General features: G+C 45.4%; 1 protein-coding gene across 1 annotated transcript in view; it reads right to left on the reverse strand.

The window, feature by feature from the left end:
* LOC141105632 (alpha-2-macroglobulin-like protein 1) overlaps nt 1-24437 on the reverse strand; it is a 351206-nt gene that overhangs the window by 166927 nt on the left and 159842 nt on the right. Inside the window, exons 14-16 of the mRNA XM_073595595.1 lie at nt 13342-13487; nt 9103-9252; nt 2319-2444 (exon numbers count right to left, since the gene is read on the reverse strand). Coding sequence (XP_073451696.1) covers nt 2319-2444; nt 9103-9252; nt 13342-13487 — 422 coding nt within the window. The remainder of the gene's footprint in view (nt 1-2318; nt 2445-9102; nt 9253-13341; nt 13488-24437) is intronic.

The following is a 24437-nucleotide window of genomic DNA, read 5'->3' on the forward strand; positions in this document are numbered from 1 at the left end:
GAAGGGAAGGTCCTGTCATTCTCCAATCCAAAAAGTAATCTGGGGAAGATCTAATATTTCCACAAACGACTGTAGGTCATCTTTAGTGCGGAGGGTTGCTGATTTACCGTTCCTAGAGGTCGTCAGGCTAAATGGAAACTCCCAGCGATAATTAACCCCCACAACACGCAGGGCTTCCAGTAGAGGTTGGACAGTCCGACGCTGGTAGAGGGTCCGGCGAGATATATCAGGGTACAAGTTCAAGTCGATTCCATCAAAAACAATGTCAGGTTTACTATGAGCAATTTTCATAATGCCTTCTTTTACCGCATATTTATGTAATCTACATATAACGTCTCTTGGTTTTTCCATAGTTTGTATATTATAGGATGGGACACATTGAACCTGGTCCATCTCTATAATTTCAGGTACAGAGTCCCCCAAGATCTGACCAAATAATTTCTGAACTGTTGAAGCCAATTCGGGCGTCTGAATTGTTTCGGGCAATTCCCTTATGCGAATATTCTGCTGGCGGTCCCTGTTTTTATAATCATCCAACTGGTCCCTATATGAATTTAGGACCTCCTCATGATTTTTACTAATGTCTTGAATATCGATTTTTGGGCTGTTAGTGAATGTAATGAATATGAATTTATCCAAAGTTACGAATTATCTGAAATAACGAATGCCGCATCTAAACCAATGGAACGTAACAAATTAATAATAAAAAATAATAAAAAGTTTGTATTATTATTTATTTTTATTAATTAGTTACGTTCCATTGGTATAGATAAATTCGTATTCGATATGTTTACTAACAGCCAAATTTGAAAGGAAATTCTTTTGCCTATAATTTAATAGTTAATAATAGTTATTATTAGTTAGTTTGTTACTTTTTCAGATTTTCGTTCATATTTTCGGACTTTCTTTCTTTTGAATTTTCCGATTTTCATTCTTATTTTTGGATTTTCGGATTTTCGTTCTTTTGGAAAAAAACATTAAATGGGTTTTCAAAAATTTGAATATTTCCAAATTAACGAATTTGTTGAATTTTGTCAAAAAACGAATTTGGAACAAAACGAATTGCACATGTCTAGCAGAAATCGTCCCATGGAACAAACACTCCACGTAACAGGACCTCATTTGTTCATAGTGTTCCGGAGCTGTTCTCTCACATCTATTTCTGTGGATGCTTTATACCAGCCTTTTTCAACAAGGGTGCCTTGGCAAAATACCTAAAAATTGATCACACCAGCAGGTGGATCAAGCCTGCCTTTTAATTAGACAAAGCCACTGGTTTTCATTATGCACCATTACGACTTTCTAGACACTGGAAACCAATGGTGTCATCAGTTAATAATGAGAACATCAATTGCCTCGACAGCATCCTTGTTTGACCCTCCTCTGCCCTTCTCCATCAGCACTGGGGTCACATTAGCTGACTGATGGACCAAAATTGAGTGAGAAGAGAAATATAGGAATACTAGTCAGTACCAGTATGCAAAGCTGTATTTGCTTTTGAAAGAATAAATCACCTCCAAAGTTGGGTTTCTTACGTGTGGATGTTGCTGCATTATGTAAAACTATTAGAATCATTTTTTACATCTTAGAATGGGGTGCCTCGAGACTGTCCATAATTTTAAAGGGTGCCTTGACTGAAAAAAGGTTGAGAAACACAGCTTTATACAAATAAATACATTATTCTTTCACTTGATGGGGAAGAGGAGATAATCTGGGCTCAATCCTATACCATGATAAAGCAAAAGACTGGGAAATGTCATAGGTGACAGCTTAGATGTATAGTCCCCTATATTCTGCCCAAACCCCAAATGCAATTTTTTGGTACTTGTTGTGCAGCCCTTGGAATCCAGAAGTAAGTAATGGGAGCACTGACTCATAAAGGGTCTGTAATGTTAGTAATCTCTTGCAGTCTTTTAGGGTCTCTGACTGATTGATGCTTTTGGACTATGGTGTTGGAGAAGACTCTTGAAAGTCCCTTGGAGGTCAAGAAGATCAAAGCAGTCAATCCTGAAGGAAATCAATCCTGAATATTCACTGAAAAGACATATCCTGAAGCTGAAATTGAATACATTGGCCACCTAATACGAAGAGAGGACTCATTGGAAAAGACTCTGATGCTGGGAAACATGGAAGGAAAAAGGAGAACAGGAGGACAGAAAACAAGATGGATAGATAGCATCATCGAAACTATGAAGATGAAGTTAAGCAAGCTCCGGGAGGTAGTGTAGGACGGAAAAGCCTGGCGCGCTATGGTCCATGAGGTCAGAAAGAGTCGGACACGACTAAACAACTGAACAACAACTACTATGATATCATACCTTTAATAGGCTGTATACATCAAAAGAACGTTTGGTCCTCGCAGGAGAATTCTCTACATAATAACAGCTTTCCTTCTCCCGGATTCGATAGTTACCAGTATCCAAATAAGGAAACAGTTTGTAAATCTGAAAAAAATGGGAATTAGCAGAGGTTATGAGAAATAAATAATGTACATACAAGACTGTGGCATATGTGAGCAGTCTATACAATGACTAATCCTCCTTTAAGCCACTCCCACTGTTAGGCGCAATATGGTTATGCTCATGACACATGCATTGCATGGCACTTTTCCTTTATCGTGCCCCAGTTCTTTCACAACTCTAGTCAAACCACTGGTATTTCCCAACATCTGCTACATAACTAATAACCCTGTGAGATGCAAGACAACAGGTAAGGGGTTCTTAACACCTCTTTACCCTTTCTCCAAGGTAATAGGACCTTTTACTATATAAGAACAGGAGGGTTATACATTAACCCCTCCCCACTTTATGGCATTTGCTCCAGTGCATTTGGAATTGATTCCACATTTTGCGGAACCCTCTTAAAGACCCCTCTCAAGCAAAAATGAGTATGGCAGCATGCTGCTCCTTGCAATGGAGATACCAGCCTTCACGTCTAATGTACAGGGTTAAAAACATTTTCTAGCAGTGCTGCTGTACGTGGCAGAAATAGTGCAATACTAATGTTTCTATTTGCTCGAGCAAGTGAATAGCTAATGTTAAAGTGCATGTACAGCCAAAATGTTACTTTTAGTTTTAGGCTGCACGAGAAGGGTTAGAACTCATGTCACATTTTCATTGCTGTCCGTGTCCCCACTGGGAAGATTCAACCATTTTATTTGTCATGTTGTAAAAAAATTTACAGGTATTACCAAAACAGGAATAGAGGGGAAGTCTTCCAATAGGGACACTTGTTTAACCACTTCCCGCCCGCCCTATAGCAGATTGACGTCCGGGAAGTGGTTCCGTTATCCTGACTGGGAGTCATATGACGTCCAGCAGGATAACATGCCGCTGCGCGCCCCCGGGGGCGCGCATCACAGCGATCGGTGGAGCGGTGTGTCAGCCTGACACACCGCTACACCGATCTTGGTAAAGACCCTCCAGCGGAGGCTCTTTACCACGTGATCAGCCGTGTCCAATCACGGCTGATCACGCTGTCAATGGGAAGAGCCGTTGATCGGCTTTTCCTCACTCGCGTCTGACAGACGGGTTCTCTCGATTGTTTATCAGCGCAGCCCCCCCTCAGATCACCACACTGGACCACCAGGGATCGCCACTAGGACCACCAGGGAAGGGGCAACATGTGGATGGCCAGGTATGTACCCCATGGCCATCCACATGTGCCCAATCTGTGCCAATCAGTGCCCACAAATGGGCACTGATTGGCCCATTATGTTTCAGCAATGCCCCCCAATAGGTTTTATGAGTGCCACCTGTCATTGCCCTTCAGTGCCACACATCAGTGCCACCCATAAGTACCCATCAGTGCCACCCATATGTACCAATCAATGCCACCTACGAGTGCCCATCAGTGCCACCTACGAGTGCCCATCGGTGCCACCTATCAGTGCCCATCATCAGTGCCCGTCAGTGCCACCTCATCAGTGCCACCTCATCGGTGCCCATCAGTGCTGCCGTATCAGTGCCCGTCAGTGCAGCCATATCAGTGCCCGTCATTGAAGGAGAAAACGTGCTTATTTACAAAAAATTTTAACAGAAACAAAGAAAAACTTTTTTTTTTTTTTCGAAATTTTCGGTCTTTTTTTATATGTTGCGCAAAAAATAAAAACCACAGAGGTGATCAAATACAACCAAAAGAAAGCTCTATTTGTGGGAACAAAATGATAAAAAATTTGTTTGGGTACAGTGTAGCATGACCGCGCAATTGTCATTCAAATTGCGACAGCGCTGAAAGCTGAAAATTGGTCTGGGCGGGAAGGTGTCTAAGTGCCCGGTATTGAAGTGGTTAAGAAGGAAATTCCCTTAAATTTGTAGGCATTTACTCTCACTTCCTGTTCTGTCTCCCTGACAGGAAGTGAAAAATCTCCACAACAGATCACAGTCAGCAAAAAATAAGCCCCCCCCAGCCCGCGACACCACCCCCCCAGCTTGCACTATGTGGCCATGTACTGTGTGGGGCGCCGGACCAATAGCAATAGGTTTCTACCAGGTTCGTTACCCCCTCATAGGCACGTGACCACGTGCCAAGGCCCTAATTGGCCAGTTTTACATTGTCCTTAGGGCGCAGTGCTCTATGCCCTGAGCCCTCCCACCCTGCAATGCCAGCGAATCAGCCATTCAGAGATGCCACTCTCTTCATAACTGACAGGTCAGCCGAGCCAGTGAGGTGGCAGGGAGCGGTGACGGAGTGTTGGGGGGAGAGTAGCGCCTCCGGCCGGACACATGACTTAACCCCTCATGTACCCGTCGCTGTCAGAGAGACATACAGAGAGAGAGGGAGGGCAGGGGGGGCATGTGACCAGTTCCGGGCATGAGGAGAGTGTGCAACATGTGACTCACTTGGCGCCAGGGACAGGTAGACTGATGGCAGAACTATGTACACAGAGGACGGATTAGAGATGACAGCAGCCTGGAGAGTGAGGGAGGATAGACTGCAAGAGCAGCCTTCTTCACAGACAGTCCAGGGGAGCTCCGCCGTAGGGTAATTGCGGACCTGGAGGGGGCCCCCCAAAATCCTCCAGCACCAGCCGCCACTGCTTATTACAGTCCTAACCAGAAAATTTAAAGAAACCGATGCTTGAACACAGCTTATAGGCTTAGTGGTCAATAGGAGTCAATAACCACATTTCTTTCCTTATAATCTAAACATTTTCTCTGGCACCCGACATGAGTCCACTTCTCTTCTTGTCAATCCTTGTAGGACAACAAATACTAATGGTGAGGACACCTGGTCAGGACCTTAACTGTCTGTGTACAAGGAGGTTATTCAGAGGAACACTTCCTCTCTTCAGCTGAATATATAACCAGCGTATACTGGATTTCAAAACTGGATATGCAGGACTACAGCCCTATTTCACTATGGATTGTTGCGAGCTGGTGGTAAGTAGGCTTAGAGTTTTTTTCTGGGCATTCCCCAGGTTTTGTTGTTATCTGTTTGTGGCCTTCCAATGCCTCTTACTGCGATAGCCAGATATAAGTGAGGGTGGTGGCAATGTTTTTGTAATCACGTTGGGGTGTGTATTGGTCCAGCAATGCACCGGCACCTTTGCAGCCATTGTGCTATTTGTTGGGTGTCTGGTGTGTCCTGTACCTTTAAGAAGGGGTGGGCTCCCTTCAGTCCACCTGCCCTCACTTAACCATCAGAATGCATGTGCCTCCACTGTGGGGACAACCAAATTTTTAGCGTTAGGACCACAGATTACAGGGTGCTGTGATGTGGCTCTGTGGCTTACGCATGCGTTTGTAAATGCGTGCGGACTGAACCCCTGTTTTTAATGCGTACTGTTAGACAGGTTAATTGGTTGTCTGTGAGCTGGTGGTAAGTAGGCTTGGAGTTTTTTCCTGGGCATTCCCCAGGTTTTGTTGTTATCTATTTCACTATGGAGCATGCGTCTCATGGAGTTCCTTAGACCTGCTATAAAACCAGTGGCAACAGTCAACAGCAGGTAGGAATGCTGCTAGAGCGGTGTAAAGCTGGCCTTACACTGAGCAAATTATGGTCGATGATCAGATTAGGCACAGACAAACAGATCCTAACCCTCTTTCTATCAAGGTACGTCTTTAAACTGAGAATCAGTGGTCCTATATTTACCTGGTGCGTTTATAAATGGCACTGGATAAATAGTCTTTGGGCAACTATCTGCCTGGTAATCCTTGTGTACTGACTGAGCCATCTTTAGACTAAGGGGCTTGGTATCATGTGGTAGCTGTGATTGGTCACCTCTGTGATCACATGTTATTGTTTACTGTGTTGATCTCTCCCCTTCCTAATAAAACAGGAGAAGGAGAGACATTGGGGTTGATTTACTAAAACTGGAGAGTGCAAAACCTGGTGCAGCTTTGCATGACAGCTTCTAACTTCAGCGTATTCAATTAAGCTTTGACAAAAAAAAAAACCTGGAAGCTAATTGGTTTCTATGCAGAGTTGCACCAGATTTTTCACTCTCCAGTTTTAGTAAATCAACGCCATTGAGTTCTTGTGAATAGAGAATGAATGAATGGATCAGCAGCTGCAGCTTCTTTTCTTCTCTTTTAGTGACACAGGTTTTTTGGAGGTGTTTTACTTGTTTCACTTCCCCCTCATCTCTGACTCTAGTGTTCTGTATATAAACCCTTTACATACTGTATCCTGCACATCCGAACATTAAAGTGGTTGTAAACCTCAGACATGAAATATGACCAAATCATATCCCTCTAAAGTGTGTACTTGTCTCAATTAGGAGCACAACGTGTCATTTCTGTCTGCTGCTTTGTTCCTCTGCTATCAGCATGAACCACTTATGATATGTTTCAGCTGGGGGAGGAGGTTCAAGTGGGGTGGCGGCGGCTGCCTCTCCCCAGTATAGTCTGCCATGCGGCCTCAGGTGCCTTAAAGCTACAACCCAGGGTTCCCGTGCAAGCTGACCGAGGGAGGAAGTCTATGGATCTGGTCTGGTATCACTGGTATAGAGTGCGGCTTGAAAGTTGGAAGGAGGCTACCAGCTGTCCTTGGACATTTTGTGAGTACAGACCCTGAAGGGCTCCCGGAGACTGTGTGTGTTGCTGAAATCCCCCCTCTGGTCCTAGAAGTCAGCATATTGGGTGTGTGAGCTAAAGGGGACACTGGCTAGTGTCTTGAAGACTTAAGTCCACCGACAAAGTCCACTTGTTACAGAGGGACTTGTTCTTTCATATAAATAATCTATAGATAGATAATCTGCTCCACAGTTCTACAGAAAGAGAGCTGTCCTCGCTTGTGCATAGTTAATTTGGAGTATCCTACTAATTCCCTTCTCCTATCCAAGTAAAACATAAAAACAAATCCCCCTACACTGGTCATTGGAGACAATGAGTGGAAGAGTGAGTGCACCTGGCTATGTGAAAATACAGTGTAACTGACTGCAGGATAATCAGTAGGAGGCCCAGGGAAGTCTAAATTCAGCAACTCCCATGGGGGCAGTGCTACAAATGTATTTGGGTAAAGTGTTGCATGAGTAACTGTCAGTCAAATTATCAGAGCACAAAAAAACGGTCTGGAAATGACAGGTTATTTTAGACTGGTACTCAAGTGGTAAAACAGAGTCCAGGTTCTAGTCTGGTAAATGAAGCAATGATCGTTACAGTGGTCACTTCGCCTAAGATCTGCAGTCACACACCATGCATTATGAAGCTGCTCTTCTGCTCTGTCAACACACTTATGCCCTGTACACACGGTCGGATTTTCCGATGGAAAATGTCCGATCGGAGCATGTTGTCGGAAATTCCGACCGTGTGTGGGCTCCATCGGACATTTTCCATCGGATTTTCTGACACACAAAGTTGGAGAGCAGGAGATAAAATTTTCCGACAACAAAATCCGTTGTCGGAAATTCCGATCGTGTGTGCACAAATCCGACGGACAAAGTGCCACGCATGCTCTTAATAAATAAAGAGATGAAAGTTATTGGCCACTGCCCCGTTTATAGTCCCGACGTACGTGTTTTACGTCACCGCATTTAGAACGATCGGATTTTCCGACAACTTTGTGTGACCGTGTGTATGCAAGACAAGTTTGAGCCAACATCCGTCGGAAAAAATCCTAGGATTTTGTTGTCGGAATGTCCGAACAAAGTCCGACCGTGTGTATGGGGCATTACACAGCAGTATACCTGTGCCTATCCACACTGATGAAACAATGTCCATCAAATTAAGCCTTTCATGCTGTTGCCCTGCTGAAATGCTTGCTTTGCTGCTCACGTCAGAGTCTGGTAACTCTTCCAGCAGTGGCGATTGGTGCTAAATATTTCAGGCGGGTTAGGGGGGTGGCAAACTAACATCACCCCCGGGGAAAACGGACGGAAGACCGCCGCTAGCCCTCTAATCCCCACACCGAAGACAGACGGTGGAGCGCCGCAAGCATCCCCCAAACCCCCCTCTGACATTAGATCTATACGAGAATGTGGCGGCAATCCACCGCCACCCTCCCCCCCGCGGGAGACTGACCTTAACTCAGGAGGCAGGGGAAAGGAAGAGCCGGCCTGTTGCTTCTCCTCCTGGCTGAACAGGAATTGTGTCTGATTGGGTCTCAGGACCCGCTTCCTGATTGGCAGGGAGGAGAATCAGGAAGACAATAGCGAATATTAATTCGTTATTGTCACACAACTGGGTGGGCTCAGGGCGCAGTGCTCTGCACCCTGAGCCCACCTTTTTTTGAACCCAATTAGAGCTTCGAGCTCTAATCATGTGCTTAAAAAAAAACAACCCTGTTGGAATCCATGCGTCTGGTGCCCTGCATGTAAATTAGGGGCCGGGCGCATGGATTGGGGGGGGTGGCGCCCCGTATGGACGTGCTGCCACTGTCTTACAGTATGACCGAACATAACTGGAGGACATGTCTAATCCACTACTATAGCTCTATTTTTTTACAGTGCCTTTAAGCAGTCTCAGTGGGTATGTGGGTAAGTCCTCATCATCCCGCAGGACAAGAGGCCCTAAGGACCTCCTTGTTTCTGTATATAAATAACATCTCAATCAGTGACAAGGAAGGTTTCCAGACCCTGTCACAATTTTAGGGCCCTGAATACTCCTGTCAAATGTTTCTGGAGTAATACACAAAGAACACACTGGCGACCAACTGGCTTACTTTTTCATTAGTCAGTTCAGCTTCGGGATTCATTAGCACCACATTCTTGTCCACCACCCTAAGACCACAGAGAGAGCCAGGAGCAGCCTGAACCTGAAGAGACACATCTGATCCTGGGAGGACCTCATCAGGGGAGAACCCAACAGATACCTGGGGATTAAAAAGTAGGATAAAGAAAAAGATGTAAATATCAAAAAGGAGAAAATAATAAAAATAACACCAAATACATTGACCTTCATAGAGGAATTTAGAAAAGTATGAGCAGCTCTTATATTAGTTCTTAAATCATCAATAAAAGTGGTATCACTTTAAATGCAGCACTGCAGTAATAAATCATACACTACATAAAAAAAAAAAAAACTTTTACAATAAAATTATAAGGCAGAAAATACTGCGCTTACACAATAGTGTTAAATTGGAGCAATAATGATAATAAAATAAGAAAACATTATAAGGGAGATCAACTGGATTGAACAATCCACCCCCATAGGCTATATTATGTAGGATAGGGTAAGGCTTAGGGTAGAGGGGGATGGAAATAGATGGGGTTAGGGCACCCTTATGCTATTCTGGTTCCACCTAACCCCCAGAGAGGGAGAGAAAAATAGAGGGGGAGTGGGGAGGGCAAGTGGAGGAATATTAGAAGTTCAAAAGGATTTTACCATTACCGTGTTCATCTTTAGCATTCTCCCACTTGCCTTGTCACGATGATACTTGAAGCGGTTGTAAAGTCACTAATCACAAATCCTGGAATCCCCTTTGTTACAGCAAGCTATACTCTGAAGTCTACGTGTTTTTTAAAAATTATGCAGTGAAATACCTTAATTTACAGCGCCACTGTGCGGTCACATTACCTCCCAGTTCTTGCCCCAATCTGAGCACTACAGTGGGAGGGACTGCGATTCCCCTCTTACGCCAGCTGGGAGGAGAGGGGAAGAGCAATGGGAGGTCACGTGGGCGCACAGCGGCACTCTGAAATAGGGTATTTTGCTGCATAACTTAAAAAAAAATAGACACTGCACAGTTTATCTTGCTGTAACAGAGGGGATTCCAGGATTTTTAATTAGTATTTTTACAGCCACAGCGGATTAGCGGTGGGAGAGGAGGGGAGGGGTGAAGAGGAGATGGCTCACACACAGACTCCTGAGCTGACAGGCAGGGAGGGAGAAACTGCGGGATAATGGAGGCATGTAAATTGACCACAGTATCATGGATCAGCAGCCATGGTAACCGTGGTCAGCACACTAAGGGGGACATAGGAACTGGCAGGATCAACCAGGTATTTTACAGCATAAAGAGGGACAAATGACACTTCACAAGGGCTATGCTGTTTATCCTGCTTTAAAGGAACAGGATATATATTTTTTTTTTTTTTTTAGGGTTACAACCACTTTCATAGGAGCAGAGAGTGAGGACTAAAGATGGGTGGCATCTTTAAAGGAGATAGTTTGGGTTCCCCATGCTCTCGCTCTTTGCTGCTGTAAGAATATGCATGGCAAGTTTAAATTGAGTGTTAATGCAACCATTAGGTTGTCTAGTCGCGAGCTTTGTATGGGGTTTTATATAAAGGACATACCCGTAACCGTATAGAGCATTTGATAGACCATAATCCAAAATCTTTTCACATTTGCGCAGTCCCACCAATTATGCCCTTAAATAACCATCTGTTTGACATCCTCAAAAGCACTTGGGGGATTGGGTTGGGATTGCACAGGAAATTCTCAGGGGGACAAGGTACTATCAAAGAAGTTCCTTATATTTCCTTAAGCATAAGCCAGACTTATCAGGCAATGGTAAATCAAATATCAAGCCCACTATATCATGGTCATACCATGGGATAGGGATGATAGATGCACTGTCTGTCAGGGGGTCAAAAATATGATGAACCAATTTGTCATCTAAGTGAGAGAATGAGTTGTGGGGATTAGAGTGAAATGTATAAGATACAGTAGAAGGATGCTTTTCCCTCCAAACATCTACAAGACTGTACTAAGGCAAAAGAGAACAGAACTTCCTGACCATGGAAATGTCCACTTTGGATACAGTATGGTTACATGGATCATGACGATCCTTATGAAGATACATGACTGAGTTTGAGTTCCCACAAAATACTAACATAACTTGAGTGAGAGTTGCAAATACTCTGAGAAAATGTGTAAAGTATTTGGTTTGACCCAAATTAGGAGCACAGTAGGTAGCAAACATTATAGAAGAATCATAGATTGAACCCACCAGAACCAGATAGTCAAGCTTGATGAGTAGGTGTCAGATCATTTTGAAAGATTTGGAAGGCTTGAAGAAGATCCATTGCGAACTGTGTGATTTGAACTTCTCGTAATTTTTGGGGCAAGCGGACAATTTAATTAATTTGCCTTAAATATTATGTTTATGGGCCTTCCAGACTGTTAAAAATGAGTTGAATGAATGGTCATTCAGGGAGTCCTTCACAGTGGAAACCATGGCATGGTCAGTAAGCAGAGTGCCCCTCAGGCAACATGTCAAGCCAGACTTATCAGGCAATGGTAAATCAAATCTCAAGCCCACTATATCATGGTCAGACCATGGGATAGGGATGATGAATGCACTGTTTGTCAGGGGGTGAAAATATGATTAATCAATTTGTGGTCTATGTGAGAGAATGAGTTGTGGGGATTAGAGTGAAATGTATAAGATACAGTAGAAGGATGCTTTCCCTCCAAACATCTACAAGACTGTACTAAGGCAAAAGAGAAGTAAACTTTCTGGCCATGGAAATATCCACTTTTGGATACAGTATTGTTACTTTGATCATGATGTTCCTTATGAGGATACGTGACTGAGTTTGAGTTCCCACAAACCACTAACATAATGTGAGTAAGAGAGTCAAATACTCTGAGAAAATGTGTAAAGTATTCGGTTTGACCCAAATTAGGAGCACAGTAGATGGCAAACATTATAGAAGAATCATAGATTGAACCCACCAGAACCAGATACCCACCATCAGGGTCAGCAATTCATTTTTTCCACAAATAATGTACAGAGTAACAAAAGGCTATTGTAAGGGATTCAATGTCAGAGACAGTATATAGTGGTATAAAAAAAAAAAAAAAAAAAAAAAAAGGTGGAGGGGAGGGGATAGAAGGAAAAAAAAAAGAAGGGAAGATGGGGCAGAGAAAGAAAATAGTCTTTGTAGATTTACCTGGGAGATCAGAGGGCTCAGGAGAGGAAGGGTAGAGAATAAGGTATGTAGTGAAAAGCTATTTATTAGGTCACCAATTAGTTACCCCAGATAGTGAATGTGGGGGTACATGCTAAACGAGACCAGGTTAAGGGCACACACATATCAGTTACACAATTTATTAGATAAAGAGCTACAAACATATATAAGAGTAAAACATTTTGGATCAAAGAAATGTCTAAATGGCACTTACGTAGACTATTTTGAGCTGTATTTGCCTTGTTCAGCCATAAAGTCCACTTATGACAAGAAGAATTTTAACTGGGCCTAGCATTAGTTAGGAGTGCCATACAGAGTAGCACACCAGATATTACTAACACAAGGCATTGGCTCTTGTTCCATAGGGGAACTCCCCTCTCTGTATCATCTGATCCATTTAAACCATGGTCAGAAGCAAGGCTCCCATAGATATGTTAACAGAGCTAAAATGCAGTCAGGAATGTTGTAGGGAGCAGTAGGCCCAAAAAACAAAACAGATGCCCTGTTTGGGAGAATGGAGGTGTCACCCAGCGAGGGTTCCAAGTAGGGACACTACAATCTTATCATATTACTGTAACATGTAGACAGTGGATAGCATGTTCTGCTAAGGGAAATGCAATGTAAGCTTGGTGCCATAAGATCCTAATGTAAGAGCACCTCTATATCCAGTTGTAAGAGTGTTAGTGTTGTCACTTTGCAAAAGTAATGTCACATCTACCCTTATCAGGTCACAGATGTAAACATAACATCAAAGAATGAGCAAGCACTCGCCTACCAGGTAAAGAATCAAGGATATAATGTCCATGTTTATGCAAGAACGCATTCCCTCATTGTCCATAGAAAACTGTTTAAAATCATAGCAAGGGACCTCTACCCACTGTCTTCTGAGGTCAGGGGTTCCTAAAAAGGGTTACACAAAGCCTAAACAGTGTAACTCAAGAAGTAGTGAGTGGAAAATCATGCCCTAAACAGGTACATTGACAAAAAAAATGATCCTTTATTATCACTTTAACTGAGAGAAAGAGAAAGACCCGTTAACTCACTTTATTTTTGAAACACCTCTGTATTTTGAATAATGCTGAATCCCCAACAAGTTCTCCATTTGGTAGTAGGATGTAAACAAATACACGTAGTGATGATGCTGTTCCGGGTGTAAGAGAAAGCTTGACAACAGTTTCACCATGTAAGTCTATGAGAGAAATGATTATAAAGTTAATGTTTGGTAAGAAACTGTGGGCTCCATTCACAAAGTGGTATCTTACTGCATCCGAGTATGTGGTAAGATGCCACACAGAGTTTTTCAAAAATGTGTTTTGGCATTCACTAAAAAAAGCTACTAAAAAACAGCATGAGTTATTTTATGAAGTCATGCAGTATTTTAGTAGTGAAAGCCTGTGGTAATTTACCACCGACAGTAGCCAGCATCCTTAACACAGGCTGTAAATAGTTGGTTGTTAAGAAGCGGGCAGCTTAACAACCAGTAATTATCATGGTTGTTAAGGAGCGGGTGGTCATCGCATCCTTAACTGATGAGTGAATAGCTGTCAGCGGGCTTCCCTGCTGACAGCTGAATGTAAAGAGAAAAATGCTGGCAATTAAAAATTAAGAGAAAAAAAAAGTGTGGGTCTTCCCCAATGGTATGGATTTTAGGGGTTATCTCCACACCAAAAGTTTTTAAAAAATATCATTGGGGCTAACCCAAAAATCCATACCAGACCCATATCTTAGCATGCAGGTCAGGAAAGAAGGGGATGAGCGAGCCCCCCCCCTCCTGAACCATACCAGGCCACATGCCCTCAACATGGGGGGGGTGCTTTGGGACAGGGACCTCTTCCAGGGTTGTGGGGGTCTGCGGGCAGGGGGCTTAACGGAATCTGGAAGACCCCTTTAACAAGGAGGCCCCCAGATCCTGGCTCCCCCCCTATGTGAATGAGTATGGGGTATATAGTACCCCTACTCATAGTACCCTACTCATTCACCAAAAAAATAAGTGTAATGTAAAAATAGACAGTAGACAGTTTTTGACAAGTCCTTTATTTAAAAAACAGAAATAAAAAAAGTCCCCTGGTGTAGATCCATCATCAATCACAATGTCCACCGCCTTGTAACTGTCAGGGCTGGGCTCAGCCCTTCCTTCTCTGAGCTGGCCGCTCAGCTGTCGGTTAATTGCCAGCTCCCATTTCTCTCCACAGTTACCCAGCTGTTGTTGCTTCTGCTAGTTAATCCTGCCTACTTAAAGTCGTCCAGCTCACTTGATCTCTGCCTTCGCCTTTGTCAACATCAGAGACTTTCTCCTGCGTTCCTGTTGAAGATTTGCTCGGCTGACGTTCCTTCTGGCTCCTGATCCTGCTTGCTGCACTACTACGTTTATTTCTGGCTCTCTGACATTTGCTTGGCTGACTACCCGATCCGGTTACTGAACTCTGGCTTGTTTTGAGTATGCTTACTCTGTTTACCTTATTATTATTAAACAAGTGTGATTTAACTATACTTCTGTCTCGCTCTGATTCATGGTTCCTGATAGTAACATCACCGACCGAGGGCATGCTGGGTCGGTGACTGTGATAGACTCACCCAGGACAGAAGCTTTTGGAGGGGACTGAATGCTAGCCTCTTGCCTACCCACTATGGGCCCTGGCATTTGAGGGAGCTGCAAGCATTTAGGGAGATGTTCTGTTATGTAATGCAAAAGGACATTATTAAGAAGGCCATGATGGTCTCTGCCAGCTTGGGAATCAGTAGACAGATGTATGTGAAAGAAACGCTGGTTGATGAGATTTTGAAAGCCCTGGTTCTCCTGTTGTCTACTAGTCTGGAGGGTCTTTCACCCATTGTTAATTGTGCTAATTAACACACCTATTGTCTGCTAGCAAACTACTGTGGGGATGTGTTTATACTTGTAAAAATGTGTATTGTACTTTTTGAGCTTGAAGCCGACAAGCCTGACCTAGAATGAGATCTCTGAGTGTCCAGGTGGCTACTTTAATTAACTTAGTGTTTATAGTGTTAATTATCCTTCTGCATACAGTTGCATTTGCATATGATAATGTGATTATCCTCACCTGGTTGTGTAGTATAAATTCTCTAATAAAGAGTTCCAGTTTTGCAGCCAAACGAGTCACGTCTAGTTCTTGGTTGCAATAGACGGCTATAATATCTGATATCTATGTTCAGACTGGAGGAAGCCGTTTACTGCCATAAGCACTCAAGCAGAGTGTGGGACATTCCATCACAGTGATGTCACAAGGGGGCGGTGCCACCCTGTGACATCACTGGTGGCCCCACCCCCTTTAAGAACTGTCAGATGGTGGAGCTGGCAGATGGCAGGAGCCTTCCTCGAAAGCGGAGCTTTTTTTCTTTCCAGGTCAGCAGTGGCAGTGGGCATTGTGATTGACGATGGATCTACATGGAGGGGGACATTTTTTTTAACTTTCATTTTTTTAAATAAAATATTATTGGTAAAGGGGGCTTCCAGATTTTGATACGCCCCCCGGCCTGAAGACCCCCACAACCACTGGCCAGGGTTGTGGGGAAGAGGCCCCATTCGATGCATTAAGGTGAAAAACCTGTTTGTGCTGCAGCTGCCCCCCAGAGCCCCCATTTTTCTTACCTGAACCCGGAATTGAGCACGAGCCCAGCAGCTCCAGCCGGTGTCTTGGGTCCTCATTGGATAGATTGATAGCAGCAGGAGCCATTAGCTCCCACTGCTGTCAGTCAAATCCAGTGACATGGGGAGTGGGGCTGAGTCCTGCTATCTATGTCAATGGATGCAGCAGCAGAATGCTCTGTGCAAAACCCCAGGCACTGCCCAGAGGCCCCAGGTACATGGGAAACCCCTGCAGTCCCCTGCTCCACCTCCTGCATGTGGACATGAGGTGGTGATCATTGGCGGGTCTGTGGGGATCTTCAGGATGGAGAGCAGGGGAATAGGCTAGTAAATATGTAATTTTCTGGCCCCTTTATTTTCTAATTGATTACATTCAGTGATCGGTACCACTCATTAACTGTGTTCAATTATAACTGAAGCATAGCAAACTGTGTTTACTAAGCTTCAATGTAGGAATGAACAGGATCATTCATCTCCTGTTCATTCATTTTCAGTGTAGGTGAGGCTACAGAGAAAGGGACTGGAGAATGGGTTTCCTCAGCCCTTTTTTCTGTTTCTCACTAGGGATGAGCCGAACATCCCCCGGTTCGGTTTGCACGTACTTTAGAACCCTGTTAAAGTCTATGGGATTCGGATGTGTGAAATCAAAAGTGCGAATTTTAAAGACTAATAAGCAAGTTATTGTCCTTAATAGGGTTTGGGGACCCGGGTCCTGCCCCAGGGTACATGTATCAATGCAAAAAAAAGTTTTTAAAAACGGATGTTTTTTCGGGAGCAGTGATTTTAATGATGCTTAAAGTGAAAAAATAAAAGTGAAATAATCCTTTAAATATCATGCCTGGGGGGTGTCTATAGTATGCCTGTAAAGTGGTGCGTGTTTCCCATGTTTAGAACAGTCCCTGCTCAAAATGACATTTCTAAAGGAAAAAAGTCATTTAAACTGCTTGCGGCTTTAATGTCATGTCTGGTCCTGGCAATATGGATGAAAATCAGTGAGAAACCCCGCCCCCCCCCAGTCCATTACCAGCCCCTTTGGGTCTTGTATGGATATTAAGGGGAACCCCGCACCCAAATAAAAAAAAGGAAAGGCGTGGGGCCCCCAGGCCCTATATATTCTGAACAGCAGTATACAGGAGGTGCAAACAAGACAGGGACTGTAGGTTTGTTCTTAAGTAGAATCTGTTTGTAATTTTGAACTGGTACATTTTTTACGTGTACCTGCAACCAAAAAATCTATTTTTAAGCTTTTTGGAAAACATGGGGAAGGATTATCGCCCCTGTAACATTTGCTTTGCTGTCTGTGCACCTGTTCAGAAGATTTCACCTCACTTTCTGTCCCAATGACAATTGAATTTTGAAAATTTGAGGTTTTTAGTGAAACAAGGAACTCTTACAGGAGAGAATTTCCCTTCCTAGGGGTAGATTTCCTCTCACTACCTGTTGTCTCCTTTCGTTTGCAAGTAGGAGTAGTTTGTAAGTTGTATGTTTGAAAGTAGGGGCCTGCCCTATATACTCTGCAGAAAAATTGGGCCTTAGGTGTTGCCACAACACTGTAAGCCCTCACAGTTACTCTTGGTGGGTGCAGGAACGGGCCCTGCTGTGAAATATTAGATCAAGAATTGTAATTAGATGCCCCTGTTAAACAGGGGCTGAAAAACTGGGCCTAAGGCACTGGTGCTGGTGCCACAACACTGTAACCCCTCACAGATACTCTAGTTGGAGCGCAGGAATGAGCCCTGCTGCAAAGTATTGCATCAAAAATTGTAGTTACACGCCCCTGTTAAACAGGGGCTGAAAAATTGGGCCTTAGCCACTGGTGGTGGTGCCCAGAACCAAAAATGTTCTTACAAGCTATCAGCATGAACATTGAGGAGGAAGAGGATAGTCACTCAGCATAACACGATAGTCACTCAGCATCAGCATAGGCAGTCTTGAAGGGATCTCACATTAAAAAAAAAAAATAAATATTCGGTTACATCAGCATCAGGTGCTTGGTAGCTGGTGATCCAAGACTGATTCATTTTTATGAAGGTCAGCCGATTGACCGATTCAGTGGACAGGCGTACCCTGTGATCGGTTACAAAGCCTCCTGCAGCACTGAATGTGCGTTCCGATAGAGAACGCTGGATGCAGGACAGGCCAGTAGCTCAACTGCATACTGTGCAAGCTCTGGCCAGTGATCCATCCTCAAGACCCAGTAACCCAGAGGATTTTCGGTGGGAAAGGTGTCCAAGTCTGATCTTGCCCCTAGGTATTCCTGCACCATGTGAATCAGATGCTGGCGATGGTTGCTGGAACCGATCATACCTTGGGGCTGCAGACTAAAAAATTATCTGAACGCATCGGTCAGACGGCCACCTTCTTCACCGCTTCTTCTATGACTGACCGAAGCCTCAGCAACACGTTGTCTAGGAGGACCAGGAAATTGCAACCTCCCAGGCTCAGGAACGCGTTGCACAAACCTTTCTGCAAGGCCTCCCAAAGATGTTTCATCCTCTGCTCCCTCTGTGACAGCAAGATAAGGTCCGCAGCCTTACCTTTGTAACGTGGATCAAGGAGGGTTGCCAGCCAGTAATGATCCCTCTCCTTGATACCACAAATACGAGGATCCTTCCGCAGGCTTTACAGGTTCAGGGAGGCCATGCAGCGTAGGTTTGCTGAGGCATTCGGTTCGGAGTCCTCTGGGTCACTAAGGACGACATGATCCACAGCCACCTCCTCCCAGCCACGTACAAGTCCATGGGTTTCTTGGGACTGTAAATGATCCCTTAAAGACTGCAGCTGATGCTGAGTGCTAGGCTCCACCTCCATTGCTGACACAATCCTCCTCCTCCTCATCCTCTTCCTGTGTGATCGGCGGGCACGCAGGAACACAGTCTGGATAACGGGGGCCTTGAGAGGAAAGGAAGTCCTCTTCTTCCAGCCTCTGTTCTGCCTCAAGTGCCCTGTACATTATTCCATGCAGCGTGTGCTCCAACAGGTGGACAAGAGGGACAGTGTCACTGATGCATGCACTGTCACTGCTCACCATCCTCCTGGCCTCCTCAAATGGTGACAGGACAGTGCGAGCATCCCTGATCATGGCCCACTGGCGTGGGGAAAAAAATCAAGCTCCCCTGACCCTGCCCTGGTGCCATAGTCGCACAGGTACTCATTGATGGCCCTCTGCTGCGTGTGCAGCCGCTGCAGCATGGCCACTGTTGAGTTCCACCTGGTGGGCATGTCACAGATTAGGCGGTTCTTGGGCAGGTTAAATTCCTTTTGGAGGTCAACCAGCAGAGCACTGGCATTATATGACCGGCGGAAATGCACACAGACTTTCTTGGCCTGCCTCGGGACATCCTGTAAGCCCGGGTGCCTGCCCAAGAACCGCTGCACCACCAATTTAAGGATGTGCGCCAAACAGGGCACATGGGTCATTTGTCCCTGTCGGAGGGCGGAGAGGAGGTAGGTGTCATTGTCGCAAATCACCATTCCTAGCTTAAGCTGGCGTGGCACCTACCACCTCTGAGCCTGCCCCTGCAGAGCTGACAGAATCTCTGCCCCAGTGTGGCTCCTGTCCCCCAAGCACACCAGCTCAAGCACTGCATGGCATCTTTTTGCCTGCATGCTTGCGTAGCCCCTTGAACGCCTATGGAGCACCGCTGGTTCCGAGGACAAATCAGCACAGGAAGAGGCCATGGAGGAAGAAGAAGAGGAGGGGGTGGAGGAGAGAGGTGTGGCAGAATCACCACTAGTAGAATTTTGGAGGCGTGGTGACGGAACAACCTCCAACACTACTGCACCTTGTCCTGCATCCTTCCCAGCTGCCAACAGAGTCACCCAGTGCGCGGTGAAAGATAGGTAACGTTCCTGTCCATGCCTGCTGGACCATAAGTCAGCGGTAATATGCACCTTACCGCTGACCGCCCTGTCCAACGAGGCATGGACATTGCCTTCCACATGCCGGTAGAGAGCCGGAATCGCCTTCCGTGAAAAAAGTGGCCTTTGGGAACCTGCCACTGAGGTACCGCACATTCCACAAACTCATGGAAGGGGGCAGAGTCTACCAACTGAAAAGGCAGCAGTTGAAGTCCTAGCAATTTAGCCAAGCTAGCATTCAACTGCTGGGCATGTGGATGGCTGGGACCGAACTTTTTTCGCCGGTGGAGCAACTGGGGTAGGGAAATCTGCTTGCTAGAATCTGACGTTGGTGTACCGATAGCAGATTGCCCGCAAGTACTTGGCAGTGGCACACCTAATTCTACACCTTCATTCCTCTCAGTGCAGGTTTCTGAGAGGACTGAAGGTATTATGGGGTTGGAGATCCCAGCTGATGAGGAGGAGCAAGGAGAGGTCCGCCTTGTTCTTTGATATGGGTCTTTTAGGTAATGTTGCCAAGGGGCTGCATGGGAGTTCGACATATGTCTGATTAGGCATGTGGAGCCCAAGCGCTTGCTGTCTAGTCCACGCTTGATACGCTTCAGACATATGTTGCAAATAGCAACGGTGCGATCTGCTGCACACGTCTCAAAAAAGGCCCACACTGAAGAAATTTTGGAATAACGCGCGGAGTCACCAGCGCCCTGCACTTGCGGAGCTCTGCGGTGTGGTGCAGTCGGTTGGCTGCCCTTAAGATGGCCCCTGGAGGGCATCCTGCCACGTTGGAGATGTGCCTCCTCTGCCACCTCCTCCTCTCTCCTATCAGGCCCCCTCGTAGAGTCAGTGAGCTCATCATCCCCTCCCTACTCGTCACTGGAGCAAACCTGGCAGTATGCTGCAGCTGGGGGAACATGACTGCCAGTTTGTTGTCCTTCTTGGGCAACCTCTCTCTCTGGGCTCACGTTACTGCCTTCCTCAAGCTGGGTACTATCATTGGAGCCTTCAAAATGCTACGCATCCTCCTGCAGCATGTACCCGACACTGTGGTCGAACAGTTCAGGGGACTCCTCTGCTGGGGCTAGGGAAGGAGTAACTGATGATGACTTCAAGTCCAAGGAAAAGGCTGCTTTGGAACCTGCATTGGCAGCAAAGGTAGCCTGGGTGACAGAGGATGAGGAGGATGAGGATGGCTTGGTCATCCACTCTACCAACTCTTCGGCATGTTGTGGCTCAACACGGCCAGCTGCCGAGAATAAGAACAAGCGTTCCCCACGGCCACGTGCTGATGAGGATGCACCGTGTCCACAACCAGCACTGTTGCCTCTAGACACAGAGCCTGCTTGCCCTCTTTTATTGGCCTGTGACTGTCTGCTTCTCCTTGTTGGCCTTCCAGACATACTGTCTTTGATGTATTGGAATAGGTACACAAGGAATGGCCTGCAGTGAGATGTAGCTGCACAAAGCTAGGATGTATATATATACTGATTAGCAGCTAGCAGCTAGCTGAATCACTTGCCTGCCTGTAGTATTATTAGGAAGAAAACAACAGGAATTGTCTGCAGTGAGCTTTAGCTGCACACTGTGCCCAGTATACAGTACACTAATATACTGCAGCTAGCTGAATCAACTGCCTGCAGTATTATTAGGAAGAGAACACCAGCAATTGTCTGCAGTTAGCTTTAGTTGCACACTGTGCACAGGATACAGTACACTGACTGAAAATACTGTGGCTGCCTGCCTGTGGTATTATTAGGAAGAGAACACCAGCAATTGTCTGCAGTTAGCTTTAGTTGCTCACTGTGCACAGGATACAATACACTGACTGAAAATATTGCAGCTGCCTGCCTGTGGTATTATTAGGAAGAGAACACCAGCAATTGTCTGCAGTTAGATTTAGTTGCACTCTGTGCACAGGATACAGTACACTGACTGAAAATACTGCAGCTGCCGGCCCGTAAGTATATTAGGAAGAGAATAACAGGAACGGATCTAGCTAAACTGAATACAGTGTATATATATATATATATATATATATATATACGCACACAACACAGCTAACTGACTCACCTGCCTGCTCTAACTCAAATGAAATGACACTGTCTCTCTCTCTCTCAGCATGCCGGAACACACTACACAAGGCCGACTTCCAGGCAGCCTTATATAGTGTGGGGCGTGTACAAAATCCCCTGAGGCATAATTGGCCAACGCCAATGGAATGGCTCTCCATTCTTACCACGCTGTGATTGGCCAAAGCATGCGGGTCATAGTGCATGCTTGGCCAATCATCAGCCAGCAATGCACTGCGATGCTGCAATGAATTATGGGCCGTGACGCACCACTTGAATTTGGCACGAATGGCCCATAATGTTCGTAATTTGACGAATGGTCGAACCGCTGATGTTCGAGTCGAACTCGAAGCTGATCCCTATTTCTCACCAAAGATTCCCCCCCCCCCCCGCAACAGCAAACAGCATTGTGCCACACCCAATATGTGGCATAATTTATCAAGGCTCCCTGAGGGAATGGGGAACCTGGGGGCTTGCTGGACTTTTGGGTACCTATGATGGACTAATCACTTTTTACGGTTTATTGCCAACTATGGACCCCTTGGACTCTTTGCCACCTCCTGTGGGTTATATGTCATTATGGACTCCACTTTAATGGACTGCTTTAAGGACTCAGAGATTCCCCCAACAGCACTGTGGCATGCCCAATATGAAGCATCATTTAGCCACATCCACTGTTTTCAGTGGCGCGCTGAACGCGCTGCAGGTCACAATCTCCCTTGTGGGGGCCCCAGTGCATTACTTTGTCCAGGGGCCCATGATGCTATTAAAATGCCACTGGTTGTAACCTGTTTATTACTGAACAAGTTAAAGAAAATTAAAACAAATAAATTCCTGGCCTCATTACAGTGGCGAAAGAGACTGCATTACAGAAAGTGAATGAATGAATGAATGAATGAATGAATGAATGAATGAATGATTTGTAAAGCACTGCAAATGCAAACTGAATCGCCTCAAGGCGCTAATGCATTTTGTGTCTGAGCAGCTTCTTAGAAGAGGAAGGTTTTTAGTTTTTTCCTGAAGGCCAGATGGTTTCCTTCCATGCGTATGTGAGTCGGAAGATTATTCCATAGCCGAGGTCCCTGGACTGCGAATCTGCGTTCTCCCCTTGCTTTGTAGCGGTATTTGGGAACGAGGAGGAGGTTTTGGTTGGATGATCGCAGATTGCGATTGGGTGTGTAGTGTTTTATTTTCTCTCGGAGGTATTGAGGGGAATTTCCTTGTATGCATTTGTGGGTGAGGCAGAGGGTCTTGAATGAGATCCGATTCTTTACCGTTAGCCAATGTAGGCTCCTCAGGGATGGGGAGATGGACTCCCAGGGTTTTTTACCTGTTAGCAGTCTTGCCACCACATTTTGAATGGCCTGTAGGCGCGCAAGCTGATATTGGGGTAAGCCTATGTAGAGTGAGTTTGCGTAGTCAAGACGGGAATTGATGATTGCTCCAACTACTGCTGCTTTGTCCTTTTCTGGGATAAAGGGAATGAGTCTGCATAGCAGGCGGAGGAGATGGTGAGATCCGTTAACTACTGATCCTATTTGTGCATCCATTGTCATTTCTGAGTCAAAGATAACTCCGAGACTCTTGGCTTTGGTGCTCGGGGAGATGGTCTGTCCAAAGATGGTGAGAGGTATCCATGGAGTCTTGGTTTTGGGATTTTGGTTAGCGTTTAGGAGGAGAAGTTCTGTTTTTGACCCGTTGAGTTTGAGGGAACTGATGGTCATCCAGTCATCTATCAAAGTGAGACATTGCTCTAGTTGTTGATGGTGGTCTTTTTGTCCGGTGATGCGAAAGTAGATTTGGGTATCGTCAGCGTATAAGTGGAAGCAGAGGTCTGATTTTTTGATGATTTTGAGGAGTGGGCGGATGTAGATGTTGAATAGCACTGGCGACAAAGGTGAGCCCTGGGGGACTCCACAGAAAATTGTCTGGGTGTCAGAGGTGAATGCTCCAAGTTTCACTGTCTGAAAGCGATTCTCTAAGAAGGATGCAAACCATTTTAGACTCGAATCTGTGGCTCCTGCAACTTCTGTGAGGCGGACAAGTAGAGTATTGTGGTCCACTGTATCAAATGCTGCACTAAGCTCTAGCAGTATCAGGAGACATGATTCTCCGTCATCTGCAGCTTCGAGGGCATCATCCCATATCTTTAGAAGTGCTGTTTCTGTGCCATGGCCTGGGCGGAAGCCTGATTGTAGAGTGCCCAGAAGTTGATGTGTGTCCAGGTGGTGTTGTAACTGTTGTACTACAGCTTTCTCCATAATCTTGGAGATGGTGTTCAGGCTTGTTATCGGTCTGCGGTGGTTAGGGTCCTTGGGGTCGAGATTGGGTTTCTTTAGCAGGGGTTTGATGATGCCTTGCTTGAGGGTGGTTGGCACAATCCCTTCTTTGAACGACTGATTTATGAGGTGTGTTTTAGTGGGAGCCAGGATGTCGGAGCATTCTTTCAAGAGTTTCGTCGGGATGATGTCATTTGGTGATGTGCTGTCTCGAAGGCTTCTCATAATGGTTTTAGTCATGTCAGTGGTGATCGGGGTCAAGAAGAAGTCCGGAGGTTGTGTGATGTTCGTGTTGATGTCCTCTTTTTGCTTTGGTTGGGTGAGGT

This window comes from Aquarana catesbeiana, linkage group LG08 (genome assembly GCF_042186555.1).
Source record: "Aquarana catesbeiana isolate 2022-GZ linkage group LG08, ASM4218655v1, whole genome shotgun sequence".
Taxonomy (NCBI): domain Eukaryota; kingdom Metazoa; phylum Chordata; class Amphibia; order Anura; family Ranidae; genus Aquarana; species Aquarana catesbeiana.